This window comes from Panthera leo, chromosome B1, assembly GCF_018350215.1.
Source record: "Panthera leo isolate Ple1 chromosome B1, P.leo_Ple1_pat1.1, whole genome shotgun sequence".
NCBI classification, from domain to species: Eukaryota; Metazoa; Chordata; class Mammalia; order Carnivora; family Felidae; genus Panthera; species Panthera leo.
The window spans coordinates 100,980,604-101,003,428 of record NC_056682.1 but is presented as its reverse complement, the minus strand read 5'-3'; the positions used below and the strand labels follow the sequence as shown (position 1 = coordinate 101,003,428).

The 22,825-nt window shown below is 37.2% G+C and overlaps 1 protein-coding gene across 8 annotated transcripts in view; it reads left to right on the top strand.

The window, feature by feature from the left end:
* SPATA5 (spermatogenesis associated 5) overlaps nucleotides 1-22,825 on the top strand; it is a 355,585-nt gene that overhangs the window by 115,106 nt on the left and 217,654 nt on the right. For 7 of the 8 annotated variants that reach the window (XR_006201728.1, XM_042935556.1, XM_042935557.1 and 4 more), the window contains exon 14: nucleotides 9,153-9,279. Coding sequence is in view for 7 of the 8 variants with exons in the window: in XM_042935556.1 (XP_042791490.1) it covers nucleotides 9,153-9,279 (127 nt within the window). In the remaining variant the exon portion in view is untranslated. Of the gene's footprint in view, nucleotides 1-9,152; nucleotides 9,280-18,188; nucleotides 18,340-22,825 lie in introns of those variants that run through there. The other variant, XM_042935559.1, reaches the window with a different exon arrangement.

Below are 22,825 nucleotides of genomic sequence, written 5' to 3'. Positions count from 1 at the left end.
CAGTTTTTAGAAGTGTGACTTTTTTATTTCCATGTATTTTGTAATTTTCCAAATGTCATTCTGCTATTGGTTTCTAGTTTAATTTCTTTTTTTTTTTTTTTATTTTTTTAAAAATTTACATCCAAATTAGGTAGCATATAGTGCAACAATGATTTCAGAAGTAGATTCCTTAATGCCTCTTACCCATTTAGCCCATCCTCCCTACCACAACCCCTCCAGTAACCCTCTGTTTGTTCTCCATATTTAAGAGTCTCTTATGTTTTGTTCCCCTCCCTGTTTTTATATTATTTTTGTTTCCCTTCCCTTATGTTCATCTGTTTTGTCTCTTAAAGTCCTCATGTGAGTGAAGTCATATGATTTTTGTCTTTCTCTGACTAATTTTGCTTAGCTTAATACCCTCTAGTTTCATCCACATAGTTGCAAATGGCAAGATTTCATTCTTTTTGATTGCCGAGTAGTACTCCATTGTGTATATATGCCACCTCTTCTTTATCCAGTCATCCATCGATGGAGTTTGGGCTCTTTCCATACTTTGGCTATTGTTGATAGTGCTGCTATAAACATGGGGGTGCATGTTTTGCATTTTTTGGAGCAGCTGCAAGAGAATAGGTGTTAACTCTTCCTTAAATCTTCCATCTGGCCCTGGATTCTTGTTTTTTGGGGAGATTTTTGATTACTAATTCGATTTCTTTACTGGTTATGGGTCTGTTCAAATTTTCTGTTTCTTTCTGTTTCAGTTTTGGTAGTGTATATGTTTCTAGGCATTTGTCCATTTCTTCCGGATTGCCCATTTTATTGGCATATAATTGCTCATAATATTTTCTTATTATTCTTTGTATTTCTACTGTGTTGGTTGTGATCTCTCCTCTTTCATTCTTGATTTTATTTACTTGGGTCCTTTACTTTTTCTTTTTGATCAAACTGGCTAGTGCTTTATCAGTTTTCTTAATTCTTTCAAAGAACCAGCTTCTGGTTTCATTCATCTGTTCTACTGTTTTTTTGGTTTCAATAGTATTGATTTCTGCTCTGATCTTTATTATTTCCTGTCTTCTGCTGGTTTTGGGTTTTATTTGCTGTTCTTTTTCCATCTCTTTAAGGTGTAAGGTTAGGTTGTGAATCTGAGATGTTTCTTCCTTCTTTAGGAAGGCCTGCATTGCTATATACTTTCCTCTTATGACCGTCTTTGCTGTGTCCCAGAGGTTTTGGGTTGTGGTGTTATCATTTTCATTGGCTTCCATATACTTTTTAATTTCCTCTTTAACTTCTTGGTTGACTCATTCATTCTTTAGTAGGATGTTCTTCAGTCTCCAAGTATTTGTTACCTTTCCAAATTTTTTCTTATGGTTGATTTCAAGTTTCATAGCGTTGTGGTCCAAAAATATGCACGGTATGATCTTAATCTTTTTGTACTTACTTACGGCTGATTTGTGTCCCAGTATGTGGTCTATTCTGGAGAATGTTCCATGTGCACTAGAGAAGAATGTATATTCTGCTGCTTTAAGATGAAATGTTCTGAATATATCTGTTAAGTCCATCTGGCCCAGTGTGTCATTCAAAGCCATTGTTTCCTTGTTGATTTTTTGATTAGATGATCTGTCCATTGCTGTGAGTGGGGTGTTGAAGTCTCCTACTATTATGGTATTACTATCAATGAGTTTATGTTTATGATTGATTTATATATTTGGGTGCTCCCACTTTTGGCGCGTAAATGTTTACAATTGTTAGGTCTTCTTGGTGGATAGACTCCTTCATTATGATATAATGCCCTCCTTCATCTCTTGATACGGTCTGTAAAGTCTAGATTGTCTGATATAAGTAAGGTTACTCTGGCTTTCTTTTGTTGACCAGTAGCATGATAGATGGTTCTCCATCCCCTTACTTTCAATCTGAAGGTGTCTTTAGGTCTAAAGTGGGTCTCTTGTAAACAGCATATAGATGGATCTTGTTTTCTTATCCATTGTGTTACCCTATGTCTTTTGATTGGAGCATTGAGTCCATTGATGTTTAGAGTGAGTACTGAATGATATGAATTTATTGCCATTATATTGCTTGTAGAGTTGGAGTTTCTGGTGGTGTTCTCTGGTCCTTTCTAATCTTTGTTGCTTTTTGTATGTATGTATGTATGTATGTACGTATGTATGTATGTATTTTTTCATCTTTTCTCCCCTAAGAGGGTCCCCCTTAAAGTTTCTTGCAGGGCTGGTTTAGTGGTAACAAATTCCTTTAATTTTTGTTTGGGAAACTTTTTATCTCTCCTTCTATTTTGAATGACAGCCTTGCTGGATAAAGAATTCTTGGCTGCATATTTTTCTGATTCGGCACATTGAATGTATCTTGCCACTCCTTTCTGCCCTGTCAAGTTTCTTTGGCTAGGTCTGCTGCAAACCTGATCTGTCTTCTCTTGTAGGTTAAGGACTTTTTTTTCCCTTGCTGCTCTCATGATTCTCTCCTTGCCTGAGTTTTTTGTGAATTTGACTGTGATATGCCTTGTTGATGTTTGTTTTTTGTTGAATCTAATGGGAGTTCTCTGTGCTTCCTGGATTTTGATGGCTGTGTCTTTCCCCAGGTTAGGAAAGTTTTCCACTATGATTTGCTCACGGAACCCTTCTACCCCTATTTCTCCCTCTTCCCCTTCTGGGACCCCTATGATTCTGATGTTCCTTTTTAATGAGTCACTGATTTCTCTAATTCTTAAATCATGCTCTTTTGCCTTCATTTCCCTCTTTTTTTCTGCTTTGTTATTCTCCATAAATTTGTCCTCTATTTTGCTGATTCTCTGTTCTGACTCATCCATCCTTGCTGCCATGGCATCCATTCGTGATTGCAGCTCAGTTATAGCATTTTTTATTTCATCCTGACTAGCTTTTACTTCTTTTATCTCCACAGAAAGGGATTCTAATCTATTTTCGACTCCAGCTATTATTCCTGTTATCATGATTCTAAATTGTGGTTCAGACATCTTGCTTGTATCTGTGTTGGTTAAGTCCCTGGGTGTCATTTCTTCCTGCTCTTTCTTTTGGGGTGAATTCCTTTGTTTTGTCATTTTGAAAGGAGAAAAGGAATTAATGAGGTGGAAAAAATTAAAATTTAAAAATTTAAAATTAAAAAATTAAACACACACACACCCAAAATCGAATAAGTGATGCTATATCCTAGGTGTATTTTGGTCTGGGTGTTGAAAGTGGCTTGATAGATTAGAAAAAAAAGGGGGGGTAGAAAGGAAATCTTTTGAAAATTTGAAAAAATTAATACACTAAAGTAGACTAAAATGAAATTATGGAAATAAAATAGAATTTGAAAAAACACAAAAGTAAAAATATACTAGAAAAATAATTAAAGAAAAACATTTTTAATAAGAATTGAAAATAAAAATGAATTTTTTCTTTCTGTAGTCAAGAAAAAGAAAAGAAACAAAAGAGAAAAAAACGAAAAAAAGGAAAGAAAGAAAATTGAATAGATTGACCAGCTAACAGACTGAAATATAGGTGATATTACTTCATTTTCCCCTAGAAGTCAAACTATGAAGCGCTTTCTATTCCATCAACTAAGCAAGCAGTGAGACTTGTGTTCTTGAAGAGTGAGGTTGGCTCAGTTGGGTGGGTTTTTTTAACGGCTCCGTTCTCCACTAGATGGTGCTACTAGTCTACTGAGGTGGATTGTGGTGGCAATTGTAGTTGCATACGTGCATGCGCCAGAGCGGTGAAAATGGCGTTACCCAGCTACCCAGTCTCTAGTGTCGGAACTCTGTTCTCCCCAATCAGCAATCATGCACCCATCCTTCGTCTTCAGCTTTCATCCAGTCCCCACTTCCACACTGTCCATAGCCAAGCCCTAGGCAGCACCTCCCTCCCATGAGTTGTCTCAGATGTGGCTGCCTTCCCCAGCCTCCCACTTCTGAGGGACTGCAGCTTTGACCTGCTCCACTCCTCTGCGGAGGGTCTCACTGAGCAATAGCCAGGTGCCAGCTGCACCGAGGAATGCTTGTGGGATCTTGCTGTTGTCGATGCCCAGAGACTGCAGCCAGGTGCCAGCCCGCCCCAGAAAAAGTTCATGAAACAGTGTAGCAGCAGCGCCTCAGGGATTATGGAAAATCACAACACACATCTGGCACCAGGCTTCACCCCCAATGACCTTGTTCCAGCACCAATGAATGTGGCTATTCTCTGAGGTCTGCTTGGCCCAGGTGGCCTCACAGCCTCTACCAAATGTTCTCCTAACAGTTCAACTGCTTCTCCCCATGTGGCCCGAGAACCTCCCAGACCCTACTCTGCTCCTGGGGATTCGCCCTTCCCACCAGAGCATCGCCAGGTATCGAGCTGCGGTGTTTCAGACTCTGCATTCCCCCCTGTTTATAGTCTGAACGGAATTTAAATCCTCTCCTTTCTCCCTTTTTACTTCAGTCCCTGTGGCTGTTTCCAATTTTTCACTTTCTCTCCAGCTGCTTTTGGGGAGGGGTGCTTTTCCCATATTCTCCCCCTGCATCTCTGTCCTCTTTCTGCCTGGAAAAGCAGCTCCCTGCCCTACGTGGCATCTCTGTCCCCAAGTTCACCTCTCCACGCTGCGTACCTGCTGAATTTTGTGGTTGGATTCTATATATATTCTATATTGTTTATTTCTGCTCTAATCTGTATTATTTCTCTTCTTCTGCTGGCTTTGGGTTTATTTGCTGCCCTGCTTCTAGCTCCTTTAGATGTGCGGTTAGGTTGTGTATTTGGGATTTTTCTTGTTTCTTGAGATAGGCCTGGATTGAAATGTATTTTCCTCTTAGGACTGCCTTTTCTGCATCCCAAAGAGTGTAGGCTGTCATGTGTTCATTTGCTTCCATATAATTCTTTAATTTCTTCTTTAATTTCCTGTTTGACCCATTTATTCTTTAATAGGATGTTCTTTAAATTCCATGTATTTGGGTACTTTCCAATTTTTTTCTTGTGGTTGATTTCAAGCTTCATAGCGTTGTGATCTGAAAATATGCATGGTATGATCTCAGTCTTTTTATACTTGAGCGCTCTTTTGTGACCCAGTATGTGATTTGTATTGGAGATTGTTTCATGTGCACTTGAGAAGAATGTGTGATCTGCTTTTCTATGAAAAGTTCTGAATATATCAGTTAAATACATGTGGTCCTGTGTATCATTCAGAGCCATTGTTTCCTTATTGATTTTCTGCCTAGATGATCTGTCCATTGTTGTAAGTGGAGTATTAAAGTCCCCTACAATCACGGTATTATTATCCACACATTTATTTATTTTTGTGATTAATTGATTTATACATTTGAGTGCCTTCATGTTGGGGGCTTAAACATTTACAGTTGTTAGGTCTTCTTGATGGATAGACCCTTTAATTATGATATAATGCCCTCTTCATCTCTTGTTACAGTCTTTGTTTTAAAATATAGTTCGTCCGGGGCGCCTGGGTGGCGCAGTCGGTTAAGCGTCCGGCTTCAGCCAGGTCACGATCTCGCGGTCCGTGAGTTCGAGCCCCGCGTCAGGCTCTGGGCTGATGGCTCGGAGCCTGGAGCCTGTTTCCGATTCTGTGTCTCCCTCTCTCTCTGCCCCTCCCCCGTTCATGCTCTGTCTCTCTCTGTCCCAAAAATAAATAAAAAACATTGAAAAAAAAAAAAATTTAAATAAAATATAGTTCGTCTGATATAGATATGGTTACTCTAGCTTTCTTTTGATGTCCAGTAGCATGATAGATGTTTCTCCATTCCCTAACTTTCAATCTGCCGGTGTCCTCAGCTCTAAAATGGGTCTCCTGTAGACAGCATATAGATGGATCTTGGTTTTTAATCCATTCTGATACCCTGTGTCTTTTGATTGGGTCATTTAGTCCATTTACATTCAGAGTGATTATTGAAAGATACAGATTTATTGTCATTGTGTTATCAGTAGGTCTGGTGCTTGTGATGATGTCTATGGTCCTTTGTAGTCTTTGCAGCATTCCACTCAAGGAGTCCCTCTTAGGATCTCTTGCATGACTGGTTTAGTGGTCATGAACTCTCAGTTTTTGTTTGTCTGGGAACGTCTTTATCTTTCCTTCTATTCTGAACGACAGCCTTGCTAGATAATGGATTCTTGGCTGCATATTTTTCCTATACAGCACATTGAATATTTCTTGCCTCTCCCTTCTGGCCTGCCACGTTTCATTGGACAGGTCTACTACCCTTATGTCTACCCTTGTATATTAAGGCCCGTTTGTCCCTAGCTGCTTTGAAAATTCTTTTTATCTTTGTATTTTGCCAGTTTCACTATGATATATCATGGTATCGACCTGCTTTTGTTGATTTTGAAGGGAGTTCTCTGTGCCTCTTGGACTTAGATGCCTGTTTCTTCCTTCCCCAGATTAGTGAAGCTCTCAGCTATAATTTGTTCGAATAAACCTTCTGCCCTGGTTTCCAGCTCTTCTTCTTCTGGACCTCATATGATTTGGATATTGTTTCATTTTATGGAATCATTTAGCTCTCTAATTCTCCCCTCATGATCTAGTTATTTCCTTTCCGTCTATTTTTCAGCTTCTTCATTTTCCATAATTTTATCTTCTATTTCACATGTTCTCTCCTCTGCTTCTTCTACTGTCACTGTCTCAGCATCTAGTTTATTTTGCATCTCATTTATAGTATTTCTTAATTCATCATGACTGTTTCTTATGTCTTTGATCTCTGCAGCAATAGATTCTCTGCTGCCGTCTATGCTTTATCCAAGCTCAGCTATTAGTCTTATGACTGTTATTCTATATTTTTCATATAATATATTGTTTATATCTGTTTCCAACAGTTCTCTGACTGTCATTCCTTCCTGGAATTTCTTTTGAGGAGAATTCTTCTGTTTAATCATTTTGGCTATATTCCTGTCTTTTATGTGTTTTAAAAGCTTGTTATGTGTCCTGTACCTGTGAGTACTACTATATTAAAAAAAGGGTCCTACACTATCCAGACATTGGCACTTCAGGAAATGTTTTTGGAATGTGTTGCATGAGCTCTGCTGTTGTTGCATTTTGGCTGCTCTATCCCACTGGTCAGTCCTCTGCAAGGCTTCTCCTTGCTTGTCGTGGCAGAGTGTTTTGACTTCAACCTGGTGTGCTTTGATTTGTTTCTTGAAGTAACCCTGGGATAAAGGAAAGGTGGGGGGAAGATGATCCTATATAAAGAGAAAAATCAGGGGCGCCTAGATGGCTCAGTTGGTTAAGCATCTGACTTCGGCTCAGGTCATGATCTCAAGGTCCGTGAGTTTGAGCCCCGCGCCGGCTCTGTGCTGACAGCTCAGAGCCTGGAGCCTGTTTCGGATTCTGTGTCTCTCTCTCTCTCTCTCTGACCCTACCCCGTTCATGCTCTGTCTCTCTCTGTCTCAAAAATAAATAAACATTAAAAAAGATTTTTTAAAAAAATAAAGAGAAAAATCAAAGGGAGAAAAGAAGATGAAGCAGAGAATCAAATGAACTATAACATTTAATCCAGAGAGAGAGAAAGGAAAATAAAGAAAAAGAAGAGAAAAGGTGTGAAAAGATTAAGGTAAAAATGCCTGATTAAGCAAACAAAACAGAAAAAAAATTTTTTTATATATATAAAATAAGAATTGACCAAAAAAACAAATCAGAATCTATGAGCCTGATCCCAAAAGAAAACAAAAGGGTAGAAAGAAAAAAGAGAACAACAAACAGACAAAGTGACAGACAAACAGACAAAAACAAAAAACAGTTGTCTCTTGGTGGCTGGCACCGGTGGCTGTGCCGGTCTGGAGGAGCGGCCGTCTGGTTGTCTCAATGTCAGTTTTCCTCCAGTAGATAACCAGTTGCCAGGCACGGAGCGGTGGGTTTGTTGTAAGCAGGTCTCGCCTCCATTGGGGGCTGCTGTGTTGCTCACTGAACCTCCACATGTTGGTGTTGGGGAGAAAAATGGTGACATCCCATTTTCCTCTCACTGAACCTGGTGTCTTAAAGCATGCTGTTCATGTAGCCCTCACAGAGTAGCGCAGGTCAGCCTACCCTGTTCCACAGTCTCCCACACTTTCTAGGCCCTTGGCTGGGATTCAAAACCCAATGTCTTAAGGGGCCTGCACCCTTTGGACACTGTTCTGGTGTAGTGCCCCTCAGCCCTGCTGATAAAAAGCCTTTGGCTGGCACCTGCAGGGTCATTTCTCCTTGAAGAGGCAATAAACCCTCTTCCCATAGTGCTCAAGGAAGGGGACTGTTCTTTCCTAGTGTGTCCCTGAGATTGCTACAGTGCCCCAGGGCAGCTCCCTCCCCCACAGGCACACACATAGGACCAGCTCAGGTTAGAAGAAAGTCATGCACTTTTGAGATCTCTGAGCTTCAGCTCCTAATGCTGTTTGCAAAATAGAAACTAGCACTCTCTCTGTTTCTCGTTCCCTAGTCATGCTCTGAGAGGTTTCCTCTTGTGCTAACTCAATACAGCAATTCCACAGCCCCTTCGGCTTTTTCTCCCTTTTGTCTCTCCACAGAAGGGGTTCCCTCCTTCCCTGCCTAGGCCATTTTATCTGCCCTAATTCACATACACGCACCTCCGTCCTGCCAAGCTGTCCCCCTCCACCTGTGGAGATCCTTCTGCCACTCTGCAGATTGATTTCCTGGTATTCCAAGTGATCTGACCTTGATATTGCTGTGTTTTAGGGATGAGGAAATCCCAGTTCCCCTACTTCTCTGCCATCTTAACATCCTTCCCCCAAAATACTAATATTTTGAAATATCAGGGTATATCAGAAATACCCCATTTGTTATGGGTATGAGTTTTTTGTTTCACATAGGCTTTAAACTTCATGTGAGGAATGGGTTTTTATTTAGTTTTTTTATTACCAATTCCTATCAGTATATTTGCCATATAAAATGTAAATATTGATTAAATTACATGATTTTCTGTGTATTTGATGAACTGTTTTAAATTTTATATCTTGCTTCCCAGACCTTCTATATTTCGTTATTGGAGAAAAAAATGAATGTGGTTGTTGATGAAGGAAAAGAAATGATTTGAATATAGTTAGTTTTTTGATATGGTAATTCAACAAGTAATGAATTCTGAAGCAAACATTTTAAATTTCAAACAGACCTAACCTTTTTATTATATAATATACAGTCTTTTAAAAGTAATAAAGTACTTGGGGGTAGGTAAAGAGTTTTAAAACTTTATTTTTAAAAATCAGTTCTTCAGGTGCCGGGAATGTAGCTGACCGTGTTCTGGCTCAGCTCTTAACGGAAATGGATGGTATTGAACAGTTAAAGAACGTGACAATTTTGGCCGCTACTAACCGCCCAGATAGGATAGACAAGGTAAGAAAGAAAGCAGTGTGAGTGCTGTGAAAACAAGAACTGGATCATTTGATTATGTTAGTTTTATTTTTTCTGTCAGATTACTTTGTAATCAGTTTTTAATTTGAGGATACTGAAAATCTTAAACTAAAGGAAATAAAGGGAACAGAGGAAAGCTTTTATGTTTTCATTGCTTATGATTTGATATTAATGAAATTCTTTTATAACCCCTTGAATTTTCCCTCCATCATTGTTGCATCAAACTTTCAGAGAGAGAATTGAAGTTCTGAAATTCTTTTTTTTGTTTGTCATCTGATTTATTGTTGAGAAGTTTTTAACATTTTTCTTCATGTTAAGGTAAATTTCTGGCTTTTTAGTAACAGTTAGACTCAAGTTATTATCAACAACTTACTAGAATTCTTGGCCTAGCAGTTGCTTTCAGAGTGATTAGAATAGAAATGACCATGGATTTTATCTCTCTAAGAAATTAGGCTATGGCATTAAACTCAGCAAAACTGACTATTTCAAGCCATTGCTACCACTTATTCTCCCTAGGTCTAGTTTAATAAAGGGAATCCACTAAATTTTAAATGCCTAATTTGTACTTAATGTGTAAATTTTTTGTAAGGATTTAAATTGAGTGTATGGGGCGCCTGGGTGGCGCAGTCGGTTAAGCGTCCGACTTCAGCCAGGTCACGATCTCGCGGTCCGTGAGTTCGAGCCCCGCGTCAGGCTCTGGGCTGATGGCTCGGAGCCTGGAGCCTGTTTCCGATTCTGTGTCTCCCTCTCTCTCTGCCCCTCCCCCGTTCATGCTCTGTCTCTCTCTGTCCCAAAAATAAATAAAAAACATTGAAAAAAAAATTTAAAAAAAAAAAAAATAAATTGAGTGTAAAAATTTTCTCCTGTAGCATGAACCAATTTTTCTTTTTGTTGTTCACATTATTGCTTCATATATATCACCTTATGAGCTCGTCCCTCCCTCCCTGTGCACATATACACAGACTTCCAGTTTTAAAAATGGGAATTAGAAAAAAATGATACTTTTGAAGATATAAAAGGAGGTTTTATGTGGAAAGCAAGTTTTGCTTTCATCCAGTTAGGTATTTTACTATGTAGTAAAGACCTGTTGATCAAATACAGGTGAGAAAGCTTTGGGCCTTAGTAAATTATTTCCTTTCTGATGCACTATTTTATAAGAAGATAAGTGATTTCTGAGCATTTATAGGATCTGTCTCCATGCTCAGACATCTCTGATGTCTATGAAATAAAAAAAAGAGATAGGACTGTATTTTAGCAAGCATAATAGAAAGTGCTGAATGAGGGCACCTAGGTGGCTCAGTTGGTTGAATGTCCGACTCCTCATTTAGGCTTAGGTCATGATCCCAGGATCGTGGGGTTGAGCCCCATGTTGGGCTGAGCATGGAACCTGCTGAAGATTTTCTCTCTCTCTCTCTCTCTCTCTCTCTCTCTCTCTCTCAAATTAAAGAAAAAAAAAAAAAAAGGGCTGAAAGAGCCCTTAGAGATTACCTAATCCTACCTTTCGGTTTCACAAATAAAGGTGCTAAATCCAGAAAAAACATCTTCCTTCTGGTAAGAATACATTATATTTTTATGGCATTTTCTCCTGGTTACCCCATGGCTAATGAGCTCTAAAATTTCTTAGGTTTCCTTCTCTACAATGCCTAATCTAATAGTGCCCTTCTTTGGTTTCTTAATAATGTATGTCATCAATGTTAGATACATTTCTCGAAGCAGGACTTTGGGCTTACAATAAACATCTCCGGGTTTGGGCACCTGGGTGGCTCGGTTGTTAACTATCTGACTTGCTCAGGTCATGATCTCACACCGTTTGTGAGTTCGAGTCCCAAATCGGGTGGGCTCATGCCTTGCTTTGAGTGAACATGTGCCCCACTTTGGGTAAAACACAAGCCCCAGGTGAGCCCCACTTCTCTCTCTCTCTCTGCCCCTCATGGAATTCTCTCTCTCTCTGCCCCTTTCTCTCTCAAATACAGACAAAAAATATCAGATCTCTGGGTTCTTCTAAATCAAGCTGTATAACTCAGCCTGATTGGTGCTTGTTTAGTTTTCTCTTGCTGTATTACAGATTACCTCAAATTTAGCAGCTTTACACAACACCTATTTATTCATATACAAACGTATGTATATTTGTATGTGTACTTATATGTATGCTTGTGTGTTTGTATGTATGTATGTATACATATGTATGCATACATTAGGTATATCACACACATACCTTGATTAGGTTTTAAATATTAGAAATCCAACTTTTTTTTAACTTTTTATTTATTTTTGAGAGACAGAGACAGAGCGCGAGTAGGGGAGGGGCAGAGAGAGAGAGGGAGACACAGAATCTGAAGCAAGCTCCAGGCTCTGAGCTATCAGCACAGATCCCAATACAGGGATCTAACCCACAAACTGTGAGATCGTGACCTGAGCCAAAGTTGGATGCTTAACCAACTGAGCCACCCAGGCACCCCAGAAATCCAATTTCTTTTTAAGCAACTAATTTTGGATGAGGACATTTGTTTTAAGATGCTGAAAGTATTTGCTAGTAAGATTCAAACTTATTTTCATTAGGGCAGGGGAATCTAAAGGTTTTTAATTTCCTATTCAAATTTTTAAAAATTTGTTTAATTTGTAAAGGATGAAATAATAAAATTATTCATGACAGCAAAACATGAAGTTGGTAAATGAAAAAAGTATTTTTGAGTGGTATAAGAATAGTTTCAAGATCATATGCTGTACTTTTAAGTACAATTTTGAATTTAGTACATTATACCAGGATCTAAGTGTTCTGTATATTATATTCTGTAATTGTGCAGAAAAAAATACTTCAAATTATCAATGATTTTTGTAAAAAATATTTTAATTCTTTTCTATTTCAGGTAGAATTCCATATTTGTGTGGAATGTTTTTTTCATAATTGTACTTTTTGTAATTATACTTTTATTACTACTGAGATGATATGTACTATATCAAAAGTCATTTTTCTTTCCACATTTTTTCCTCTGAAGAACTATTTTAGAACATTATTTGTATGTTATTTAATAGTACTTTATTTAATAGTAGTACTTTAAAAAAAAACTTTAAGTGCATGTGTGATTTTAACATGGTGTTTGTTCAAAATGTTCCCTGAAGATGCTAGTAGAAACAGAAACAGTCATAAGAGACAATATAAAAAGAAAGGAAACTTCTTGTTATGAAATAAATAGACAGTTTTCACTACCTGCCTTGTCTGAAGGAAACTGTAATAGGAAGAGTATAGATGAGAAAATAATTAAAGTAAATTTCATGTACTGATGCTAAAAGGTAGATGTTTTATTAGCTTAAAACTGGAATAAAAAATAAAGGACTGTCCTAGTGACAAAGAAATAATATTTGGTATAACTTTGGCCAAATTTTAATTAAGGTGTTTGGCCTTGTAAATTAGCTAGCATACTTCACAATCCTGTTGCCTATTAACCCACAACTTCTATGTCATGGTGACTTTAAGTTGGTATGTTAAAAGGAGTAGAATTCTTGGACTGCCAGAGGAGTGAAATTGACATCATTGTGTAACCCATATGTTGTGTGTGGTTAGTGTCTTTTATGGACAATATTTTAATTTCATATAGTCTGGGTAAACTAAAACTGGAGTTTTTTGGGGATTCTGGTGATTCAGCAAAGGAAGTAAGACACATAGCTCAAGAATCACATTGTTCTCTTTCTTGCTTTGTCTTATTTACATGTCAAATACATTAGCTGTGATGTAGCACACTGTGCTAAGTAAAGTGATTACTTGTGGTCTCTGGTGGTATCCTGAAGTCTCCATAGACCTTTTATGCCCTACCCTCTCTTCCAGCTGATAAATGAGTGAAGAGAAGTTCTATCCCCTTGTGTCCACTTTGCATAAGAATGGCAGTATGTCAAGGATAGATGAAGATAAATGAGATTGCATAATGTCAGGTAGACACATTGTCTTTAGATGGATGACCATCTGGATTTCCTCAGCATCAAGAGACTTTAGAATAGCAAACAGCTAAATTATTATTGATGCTCAAATAATAAAGAGCCCAAACTGTAGGAGTTTAATATTGTTCTTTGTTAGGTGGTTATTTGTGTGCCCCCTTTAGAAGAATATAATGTCCATCCAGTCCATGACATTTCATGCATTTGTGTTGAATATTAAGAAATGGTCATGTCTTCTTTCCCAGGTGTTAAACAAACCTTAGAATAGTTTAGTTTTATGAATAATTTTGAGTTTAGTCATTTGATTACTTTTAGTACTGATGCCTAGTATATAATAAGCCTTCAATAATTATTTCTATTGTAAAGTATCATCCTAGTCTATAAACCTATTTTTCTTATAATAATAAATTTGTAGAACTTTAAAATTCTGCTCTAAGTCATCTATGGAAAAGATTGTTCAGCTGAGGAAAATTTTGGAAGTTGTATAGAGATAACTGAATAATCCAGTGTTCAGAATTATTTTCTAACTTAGTATGTTTAGCTCATGGATGTAATAAACTGGCATTAATTTTCCTTCCAGTTTTTCTGGAAGAGGAAATGTATTTGATGGGTTAAATATGACATAATATTTTTATTTCTTGAATATTGCACATAAAAGTTGGTTTTACGGATATTTTTGTAACATGGAAAAAAGATAACATGTTTAGAAAAGTCAGCAAATGAGAAGCTAATGTATGTGGCTTCCAATTTTCAAGTGAATTGTGTTCCAAAAATACCTTTAGAAGAAACTGTACAAGTATGTTTGTAGATAGCTTTTCTCCCTACTCTTCCTAGTTATGCCATTCTTTTAATATTGCTGTTCTCAGGGAGTGCCTGAATGGCTCAGTTGGTTAAGCATCTGACGTCAGCTCAGGTCATGATCTCAAGGTTCATGAGTTCGAGCCCCATGTTGGGCTCTGTGCTGACAGCTGGGAGCCTAGAACCTGCTTCGGATTCTGTGTCTCCCTCTCTCTCTCTCTGTCTCTCCCCTGCTCATGCTTTGTCTCTCTCTCTCTCTCTCTCTCTCTCTCTCTCTCTCTTTCAAAAAAAAAAAAAAATGCTGTTCTCAGCTAAGTCAGAACTAAAAAACAAGCTTCTTGACCTAATAGACTTTAAAATTTTAAATACCTTAAAATTCTTTACTTTCTTGTATTTTAGGAAATTTTATATTTATTTAATATTGTTTATCAAAATGATGTTGAGAGTCTTGGGGGGTTATAAGGAGAGCCTAATGTGGTCAGACCTGTGAGGCTTCCTCCAAGTTCATCTTCTAATTTCAGCTTTACCTTCATTTTATGGGACTCAGAGTGGTTTTATTATTAGTGATAGGTGTTTGTTTTGTGTTTTTACTTTTATTTATTTATTTTTTAGTGTTTATTTTGAGAGAGAGAGAGAGTGCAAGCAGGGGAGGAGCAGAGAAAGGGAGAGAATCCCAAGCAGGCCCCACACTGTCAGCAGAGGATGCAGGGCTCAGTCCTAAGGCTCTAGGATCTAACCTGAGCCAAAATCAAGAGTAAGATATTTAACCAACTGAGACACTCAGGTGCCCCTGTTTTGTGTTTTTAAAGATTGAAATGTTTTCACTATATCTATTACAGTAGCAGCTGTAAAGGTTTCAGCTTTGGGGATGGGTAATTGGGAGAGATGACAGAAGAGAAGTCGGTCAGAGGTTGTATGTGTATGGGTCATATCTCATTTAGATGCTGATAATATAAAGACTGTTAATTTCAGGTGTCAGCAAATTGGCCAACCACTTGTTTTTGTACCTCTCATGATCTAAGAATGGTTTTTACATATTTAAATGGTTGAAAAATATCAAAAGAAAAATAATTTTATGAGATGAAAAATAAAAATGAGATGAAATTCAGATTTTGGTCCCCATAAATAAAGCTGTATTAGAACACAGTCACCCTGATTTGTTCATCTATTGTCTATGACTTCATTTATACTACTGTAATAGAGTAGTTACAGTAGAATATTGTGTTTATGGCCCATAAGGCCTAAATTATTTACCATTTGGATCTTTACAGAAAAAGTTTACTGACTATTGATCTATCCTTATAAGCTTTTAGAAGTTTAGTAATGTCTGTTAATATGAGTTGTACATACATGAGCCACAAAGTTTTTCTGCAGATTGTTTAAATATATTGCGTTTTCTGAAAGTAAATTCTATATAATGGCTTAAAATAAATAATAATAGAAAGGTTGTGTTAACTTCTTATTTTTTCAAGTATATTCCATCTCTTCTTGAAAGTTCTTTAATATTTAATCTTTTAAAATATGTTTTATGGACTAAATAATTATTCTTTTCAATTGAATGACTCATCAAAATCCATACATCTAAAAATGCAGTTTTTTAAATTATATGAATAACATAAGTATTTCTTCATAGCATGTGAATCTTAAAGTTTCATTGGTTTTTAGCTTTTACTTGAATGCCCTTTTTAGTATTTGTTATCATTGGAATTTTCAGGCTTAAATATTTAAATTTTGAGAAATTAAGATTCTGTGCTTAGCTATGTTTGTTTGGTAAATAATATTTGATGTCATCATGCAAATAGAGTACATCTAATCTTCAATTAGAGAAAAAGTAAACGACACAGTACGTATTGTCCTTAACATCTAGGTTGTAAAGGAAATTAATGTCTTGGGGCACCAGGGTGGCTCAGTTGGTCAAGCCTCTGACTCTTGATTTCAGCTCAGATCATGATTTCAAGTTTGTGAGATCAAGCCCCATGTCCAGCTCCACACTGATAGCACAGAGCCCACTTAGGATTCACTCTCTTCCTCTCTCTCTGCCCTCCTCTGAGCTCCCTCTCATGCTCGCTCGCTCTCTCTCAAAATAAAGAAGTAAACATTCAAAAAAAGAAATTAATTTTTTCAAGATTGGAGACAACTTGGACGACTTTGATAGTCTAGTTATCCTTCTGATACATTGACCCCTCATTTAAAAATTCCTACCCATCATTTCTCCATCCTTTGCCTACTCACCTACACTGATTGAGGCAGAGGAGGCAGGGGGACTTACCAACTCATGAGACAGACCCCTCTGTCTTTGTCTCAGACTATTAGGAAGTTTGTTGTTTCTACTGAACGAGCTGTTTTGTGTCTCCCCAAAGCTTCTACATACAGCCTGTCTTATCTTTACATTGTATCTCACCAACTAGTCTCTTCTCCAGGCTTGACATATTGTTTTATTTCATCTTTGGCATTCTTATCCTTTTTTTACCCCCTCTGAACTGTTACCATTTGTTCCTTTCTCTCAAATTATGGCATCCACAAGTGAATACACTGTAATAGGTTGTGTTCTGATCAGTTCAGAGTTTAGTGAGACACTTAATGCCTTTAATCTGAATACTATGCTTCTGCTAATGCATTCCAGAATTGTGTTAGTTTATTTGCCTGCTGAATCACACTGTGGACTGCTGTGGAATTTAAAGTCATCAAGAACAAAACAAAAACAAAACTAAGAAGCCCAAGTCTTTCCTCAGAGTCTTCTGCTAAGTTATAATTTCCCTGCCTTGGGCTTGATTAATTTGATTTAAGTCTTAGAAGTTGAGCCACAGTGCAATCAGATCTAGAGGTCTTCCTTCAAGTTCAGCTCCTCTTAAGCTTTTCCTATGTTTTATATGCTTCTCAGAGATTTGTTTTCCTTAAGTCCAGATGATTTCCTAATAGTTTCTGCCAGCATCTGCTAGGGCTTTAGGCCTTAGAAATAGAGGCATTAATTCTTATAAATTCATCTCATTAGATCTGATAGATCTTTCTAATTTGTCAAGTGTGGGATTCTGTTTCTGCCATTCCCAATGTGTGTCTTATATTGTTAATAGCAGAGGCATTATATATCTTAATTACCAAGAAGAATTTCTGATTTTTTGAAAAATAGTTTAACTTAAATAATTTAGGAACAGTTGAAAGTAAAACTCACCTTGTTTTACCTTAAGAATACATATTCTTTTTTTTTTTTTTTTTAATTTTTTTAATGTTTATTTATTTTTGAGACAGAGAGAAAAAAGCACGAACGGGGAGGGTCAGAGAGAGGGAGACACAGAATCCGAAACAGGCTCCAGGCTCTGAGCTATCAGCACAGAGCCCGACGCGGGGCTCAAACTCATAGACCGCGAGATCATGACCTGAGCCGAAGTCGGCGGCTTAACCGACTGAGCCACCCAGGCGCCCCAAGAATACATATTCTGAAATGCTTTCTGTTTTCTCTGATGGAAATAGACAAGACTTAAGTTACATTCATGAAATTTAGAAATTAAATTATTTAAAATGAATTTTTTTAGTTTTCAAACAATGCTGAAATATGTAGCTAATGCCCTCATCACTTACCTCCACTTTCGCAGCTGCACTTTCATGAATTTGTGATATTAGAGGTACTGTATTATGTGAGAAGTTGTGTAATTTTCTTCTTTGAACATTATGTTTATAGTGTCTTGGGCACAGGCCTTCTTAAACCTTTGCATTTCTGGATGAGTTTTTGGAATATGCATAGTATTGGAGAGGGGCTTTTGCATAATGTAAGCAATTTAACTGGAGAAATGAGTCTGTAGGTAAAGGAGACAGATGGCAAAGATGATAGGGACTAGAATGTTACAAGCAAAATGTGATAGAAAGGCCTGAAATGGACAGTGAGAGAGAAGCAATGGGAGAAACGAGACAGACACAGATTTGGGGATCTTTGTTTCTAATTCTAGCTCTGTTGCTAACAAACTAAGTATCCTTTGAAATTATTTAGCCTCTCTGGGCCTCTGATTCTGTACCTGTCAAAAATGTACTAGATAATCCCAGAATATATCATTCACATCCAAAAATTCTATTTTGTGACTCAGAGACAGATAATAATAGATTTTCCAAATGCTACATAAGAGGATGCCATTTACCAAACAAATTTCTGAGTGTTTTTTTTTTTTTTAAAGCTTTTTCAGGTATCACCTCCCCCAACTTTCATGTTATTGAAAAGTTCCCTTCTTCAAACATGTTATATAAAGCAAGCAGATATTATCCAGGTGTGCAAAAATGACTTTTCTTTTTAAACACTTGATTGTCAGAAAAGGGGGGAAAAGCCATAAATCAGCCTTAAGGCTGCTATTGTGTAATAAAAACTTTGGTTGACAGTTGAAGAACACCTTAACTTTTTCACTCAAAATTTATTACTCTTAGAAAAAGGAAAACTTGTTGAGCTGCATATTTTCTCCTTTCACAGATGTCTGATCAGTGTTACAATATTTGTAATGTTTTGGTCTATTTAATACGCTATTTTTTAAAACTTCACATGACTGTAAAAATAATTTTGAGCTACAACAGAAATGTCTATATGATTATTTAAAGTTGAATCACTTTTAAGTTTGTAAATGCTTCTTCCCTTGTGTTCTTAATAATGCTCCTAGAATCCCATATTTGATTTTCAGTGTAGCCAAGAACTAAATCTGAAGCCATATATTGAATATTTTAAAGTCATTTGTAGGACTAAATGGGTGATTATTTTCCAAGTGCATAGAGAGTATTCTCAATAATGTGCCATTTTTGTGCCTGGCATTCTATTCAGTTGTGTGTGTGTGTGTGTGTGTGTGTGTGTGTGTGTGTGTGTTTGGGAAGGATATGCAAGAGTATCATAAAGGACATGTTATAAAAGAAAACTCAGTTCTTTTCTTCATGATACATATGATCTAATTTGAAATGCAGGTAAATTTTAAAGTATTATAATCATAAAACATGTACAGTCCAAACTTTGTTTGCAGTATTGTACTGGCATATATATCATCGTGGATTTGGAGAAATACATCTCTGATCACCTAGCTTCTGGTCTCTGCAATGTGTTGGTCTGTATTTGACAATGAATTTGGTATTGCAGTTACTCTGTTTCGACACAAGGTGGTGATGCTCACCTAAAATATTTTCTGAGAGCGGCATCTACTGCCTTTAAAGGAGTCCCCTCCTCCATCCCAAAGTACGAGTGACTTAAGGAAATGAGTGGAACTGGCTTTGCTTTAAAAAGTAATAGCTGTGGGATGCCTGGGTGGCTCTGTCGGTTAGGCGTCTGACTCTTGATTTCAGCTCAGGTCATGATCTCATGCTTCATGAATCTGAGCCCCACATTGGGCTCTGTGCTGACAGTGCGAGGCCTGCTTGGGATTCTCTCTCTCCCTCTCTGTCTGCCTCTCCCCTGCTCTCTCTCTCAAAAAAAAACTAAACTAAAAAAAAAAAAAAGTAATAGCTGAAATTTTTGTTTGTGTCCTACTGTATAATTTATTTTACAAATAATGATTTGAAATTAAGTGTAGATTTATGTAAGTTTGGGTTGGAGTGAGGTTGGAACCTTGAGAAAGGGAAAGCTGAACAGTAGAGAGAGAACTAGCAGTCATTAAGTAAGTACTAGGCATCCAGCATGTGCTGAGTGATTTGCTTATGATATCTAATTGGTTCTAGTCAAATATAATATTATATGTATTTTATGCCATACCGGTGTATTCTTTAGCACCGTAAATTGTGCAATGTTAGTAGTGTTGTGTGTGTTCTCTCTCATAAGAACTAGAGTATACCATCAGCCAGTGTAGTAGCTTTTTTCCCCATAGTTCATCAATCTTTTTTTTTTTGTTTGTTTATTTTTGAGAGAGAGAGAGAGAGAGAGAGAGAGAGACAGAGCATGAGCAAGGGAGGGGCAGAGAGAGAGAGGGAGACACAGAATCCCAAGCAGGCTCCAGGCTCTGAGCTGTTAGCACAGAGCCATGTGAGGCTCAAACTCACAAACTGCGAGAGCATGACCTAAGCCGAAGTCGGATGCTTAACCAACTGAGCCACCCAGGTGCCCCTCAATCTTTTTTAATAAAAGGCTTCTTATAGAGTTAAATATACACTTACCTTAATATATAGCAACTATACTCCTAGGTATTTATCCGAAGAAATGAAACCATTTGTTTACACAAAGACCTGTAAGTCAATGTTTATAGCCACTTTATTCATAATCACCTAAACAGCCCCTAAGATCTATCAACTGATGAATGAATAAAGAAATTCTGATATGTTCATACAATGAAGTACCACTTAGCTATAAAAAAAAGAAACACATTTCTAATATATGCAGTAAGGTAGAAGAATTGTAAGAGTATTAGGCCAGTGAAAGAAGCCAAACACAAAAGGTTACAGAATATACTGACTGATTCTAGTTATGTGACAATCTGGAAAAGGCAGGACCACAGGGACAGAAATCAGATCTGGGAGTTGGGGGGTATGGGCGGGGGGGGGTGGGGGGGGGAAGGGATTAACCACAAAGTGCCATGAGGAAACTTTTGGGGATGATGGAAATATTCTACATTTTGGTTGTGGTGGTGATTATGGGACTATATATATTTGTCAAAGCCCTTCTAACTGTAAAACTAAACATAGTGAATTTTACAGTATGTAAAGCATGCCTCAATAAACCTGATCATTAAACACACTTGAAAAAAAAAACTTTTTAATCATAAATGCAAGGAAAATGTCAGCTTTACTTCAGCAACAGTTTCTCCTCACTTGGAGGTAAAGCCTTTTGCATCTCAGCTCTTTGCTTATCTTTTGATAAGCATTTATGCAGACTTTTGTTTGTCACTGCCTTAGTGGGCTTAGAACTAACCTAGCAAAGATTTTGCTTGCAAACATTGCTACCCAGCTTTCAGGGCAAAAGGGGGTAGAATTTTAGTGCTGGAAAGATTCTTAGAGAATTTGACTGGCAAACTAGAGTTTTACAAATAAATCTTTTAGAGAAGTTATCCAGTAACAAAAGTCAGTTTGTTATGCATAAATTAAGGACAGTTTCCAGACTGGTTGTTATTGTAATAAAGTATATCTAAAATTATGAAAATGTACTTTTTTCCCCCTCCCTCCCTCCTTTCCTTCCTTCGAATGCTAGATTATACTTCTGTCTCCTGGAACAGACAGGGCGGGTGAACCAGACAAGTGCTTTGGATCATTATGTTGCATATCAAGTAATATTGTTTACCTTCTAGCAGGTTTTCAATCTATTATGCCAGTCAAATTTATGGGCTAAAGGTTACTTGTTTGATGACAGACTTATTCGGAAGTATATTTTGTTATGGGAAAAAAAATGATAAGCGATTATAATACTAGTACCTTTTGGAAATCTTGATTCTGAAGTTTCTTTTTTTTTAAGTGCAAAAAAGAGTATTTGATGTAATAAGATAAAACAAGAGGTACTATATTTTATCTAAGTAGAAAGGTGAAGAAAATTGAATGTTAATGTTTAGGAAAGGGGAGCACAGTTATATTTTCAAACACATTTAAAAAAAAAAACATTTATTATTAAGAGACAGAGAAAGACAGAGCATGAGCATGGGAGGAGCAGAGAGAGGAGGAAACACAGAATCCAAAGCAGGATCCAGGCTCTGAGCTGTCAGCATAGAGCCCAACATGGGGCTCGAACTCACAAACCACGAGATCATGACCTGAGCCGAAGTCGGGCGCTTAACCGACTGAGCCACCCAGGTGCCTCTCAAGCACATTTAAGATACTTTTGTATATTTGGGAGTCCTTCATTAATTCCATATTTTTATGCTTAATGATGTACTCACTTCCTGTTGATAAAATACAGGTGTGTTTTTTCAAAGGCCAATAGATGGCTGATATTTTATTAAGTGTATTAACCTTATGAGGTAGTCACTATTATTGTCCCTGTTTTACTGCTGACGAAACAGTTACTTAGAAAGATTTAGTAAGTGGCTTTATTCACTGGAGTTGGCAGTTTAACAAATCCAGGCAGTTTAATTTCAGAACTCATGCTTTAAACCACTAATCTAAATTAATTCTTAAATTCTGTGTCAGACTTAATGTCTTTAAATTGATTGTACATTTAACATTTTTTTAAATGTTTGTTTTTGAGAGAGAGGAGAGACATAGCATGAGCGAGGAAGGAGCAGAGACAGGGAGACACAGAATCCAAAGCAGGCTCCAGCTCCAAGCTGTCAGCAGAGTCCGATGTGGGGCTCCAACTCATGAACCATGAGATAATGACCTGAGTCAAAGTCAGACACTTAACTAACTGAGCCATATTTTGATGATCAGCTTTTGCTTTGCATTTATAAACTTTAATTCAGTCTCTGACATTTACTTTGTATTACCAGATGGCTGGTAGTGCTTTGTGTATGTGTTCTTTCTCATTAAAACTATGGTATACCATCAGCCAGTGTAGTAGTTTTATTCATAGTTTAAGTGAAGTTATTAGTTTTGACTTAGAAAGAGATAAGGGAAAAGAGGGAGAGGAGAGAAGGAAGGAGAACTAGAGTTTGTATGTTGTTATTACTGCAGTTATGTTTTGTTTATTTGATTTAGTTGATTAGAATTGAAAAAAGTAAGCATTAGCCAGTAAATGATAAATTTACTGTTTATATTCTTAGGAAAATTTAACAGAAGACTTGAAGTAATTAGATAGATACAGAATAAACTAAGCAGAGACAAGAAAACTTCTGTGCTCTCTGCCTGTTTTTGAAAATAAACTTTTATTGGAACATAGCCACACCTATTGTTGCATTGACCATTTGGCCAACAAGATAAAAATATTTAC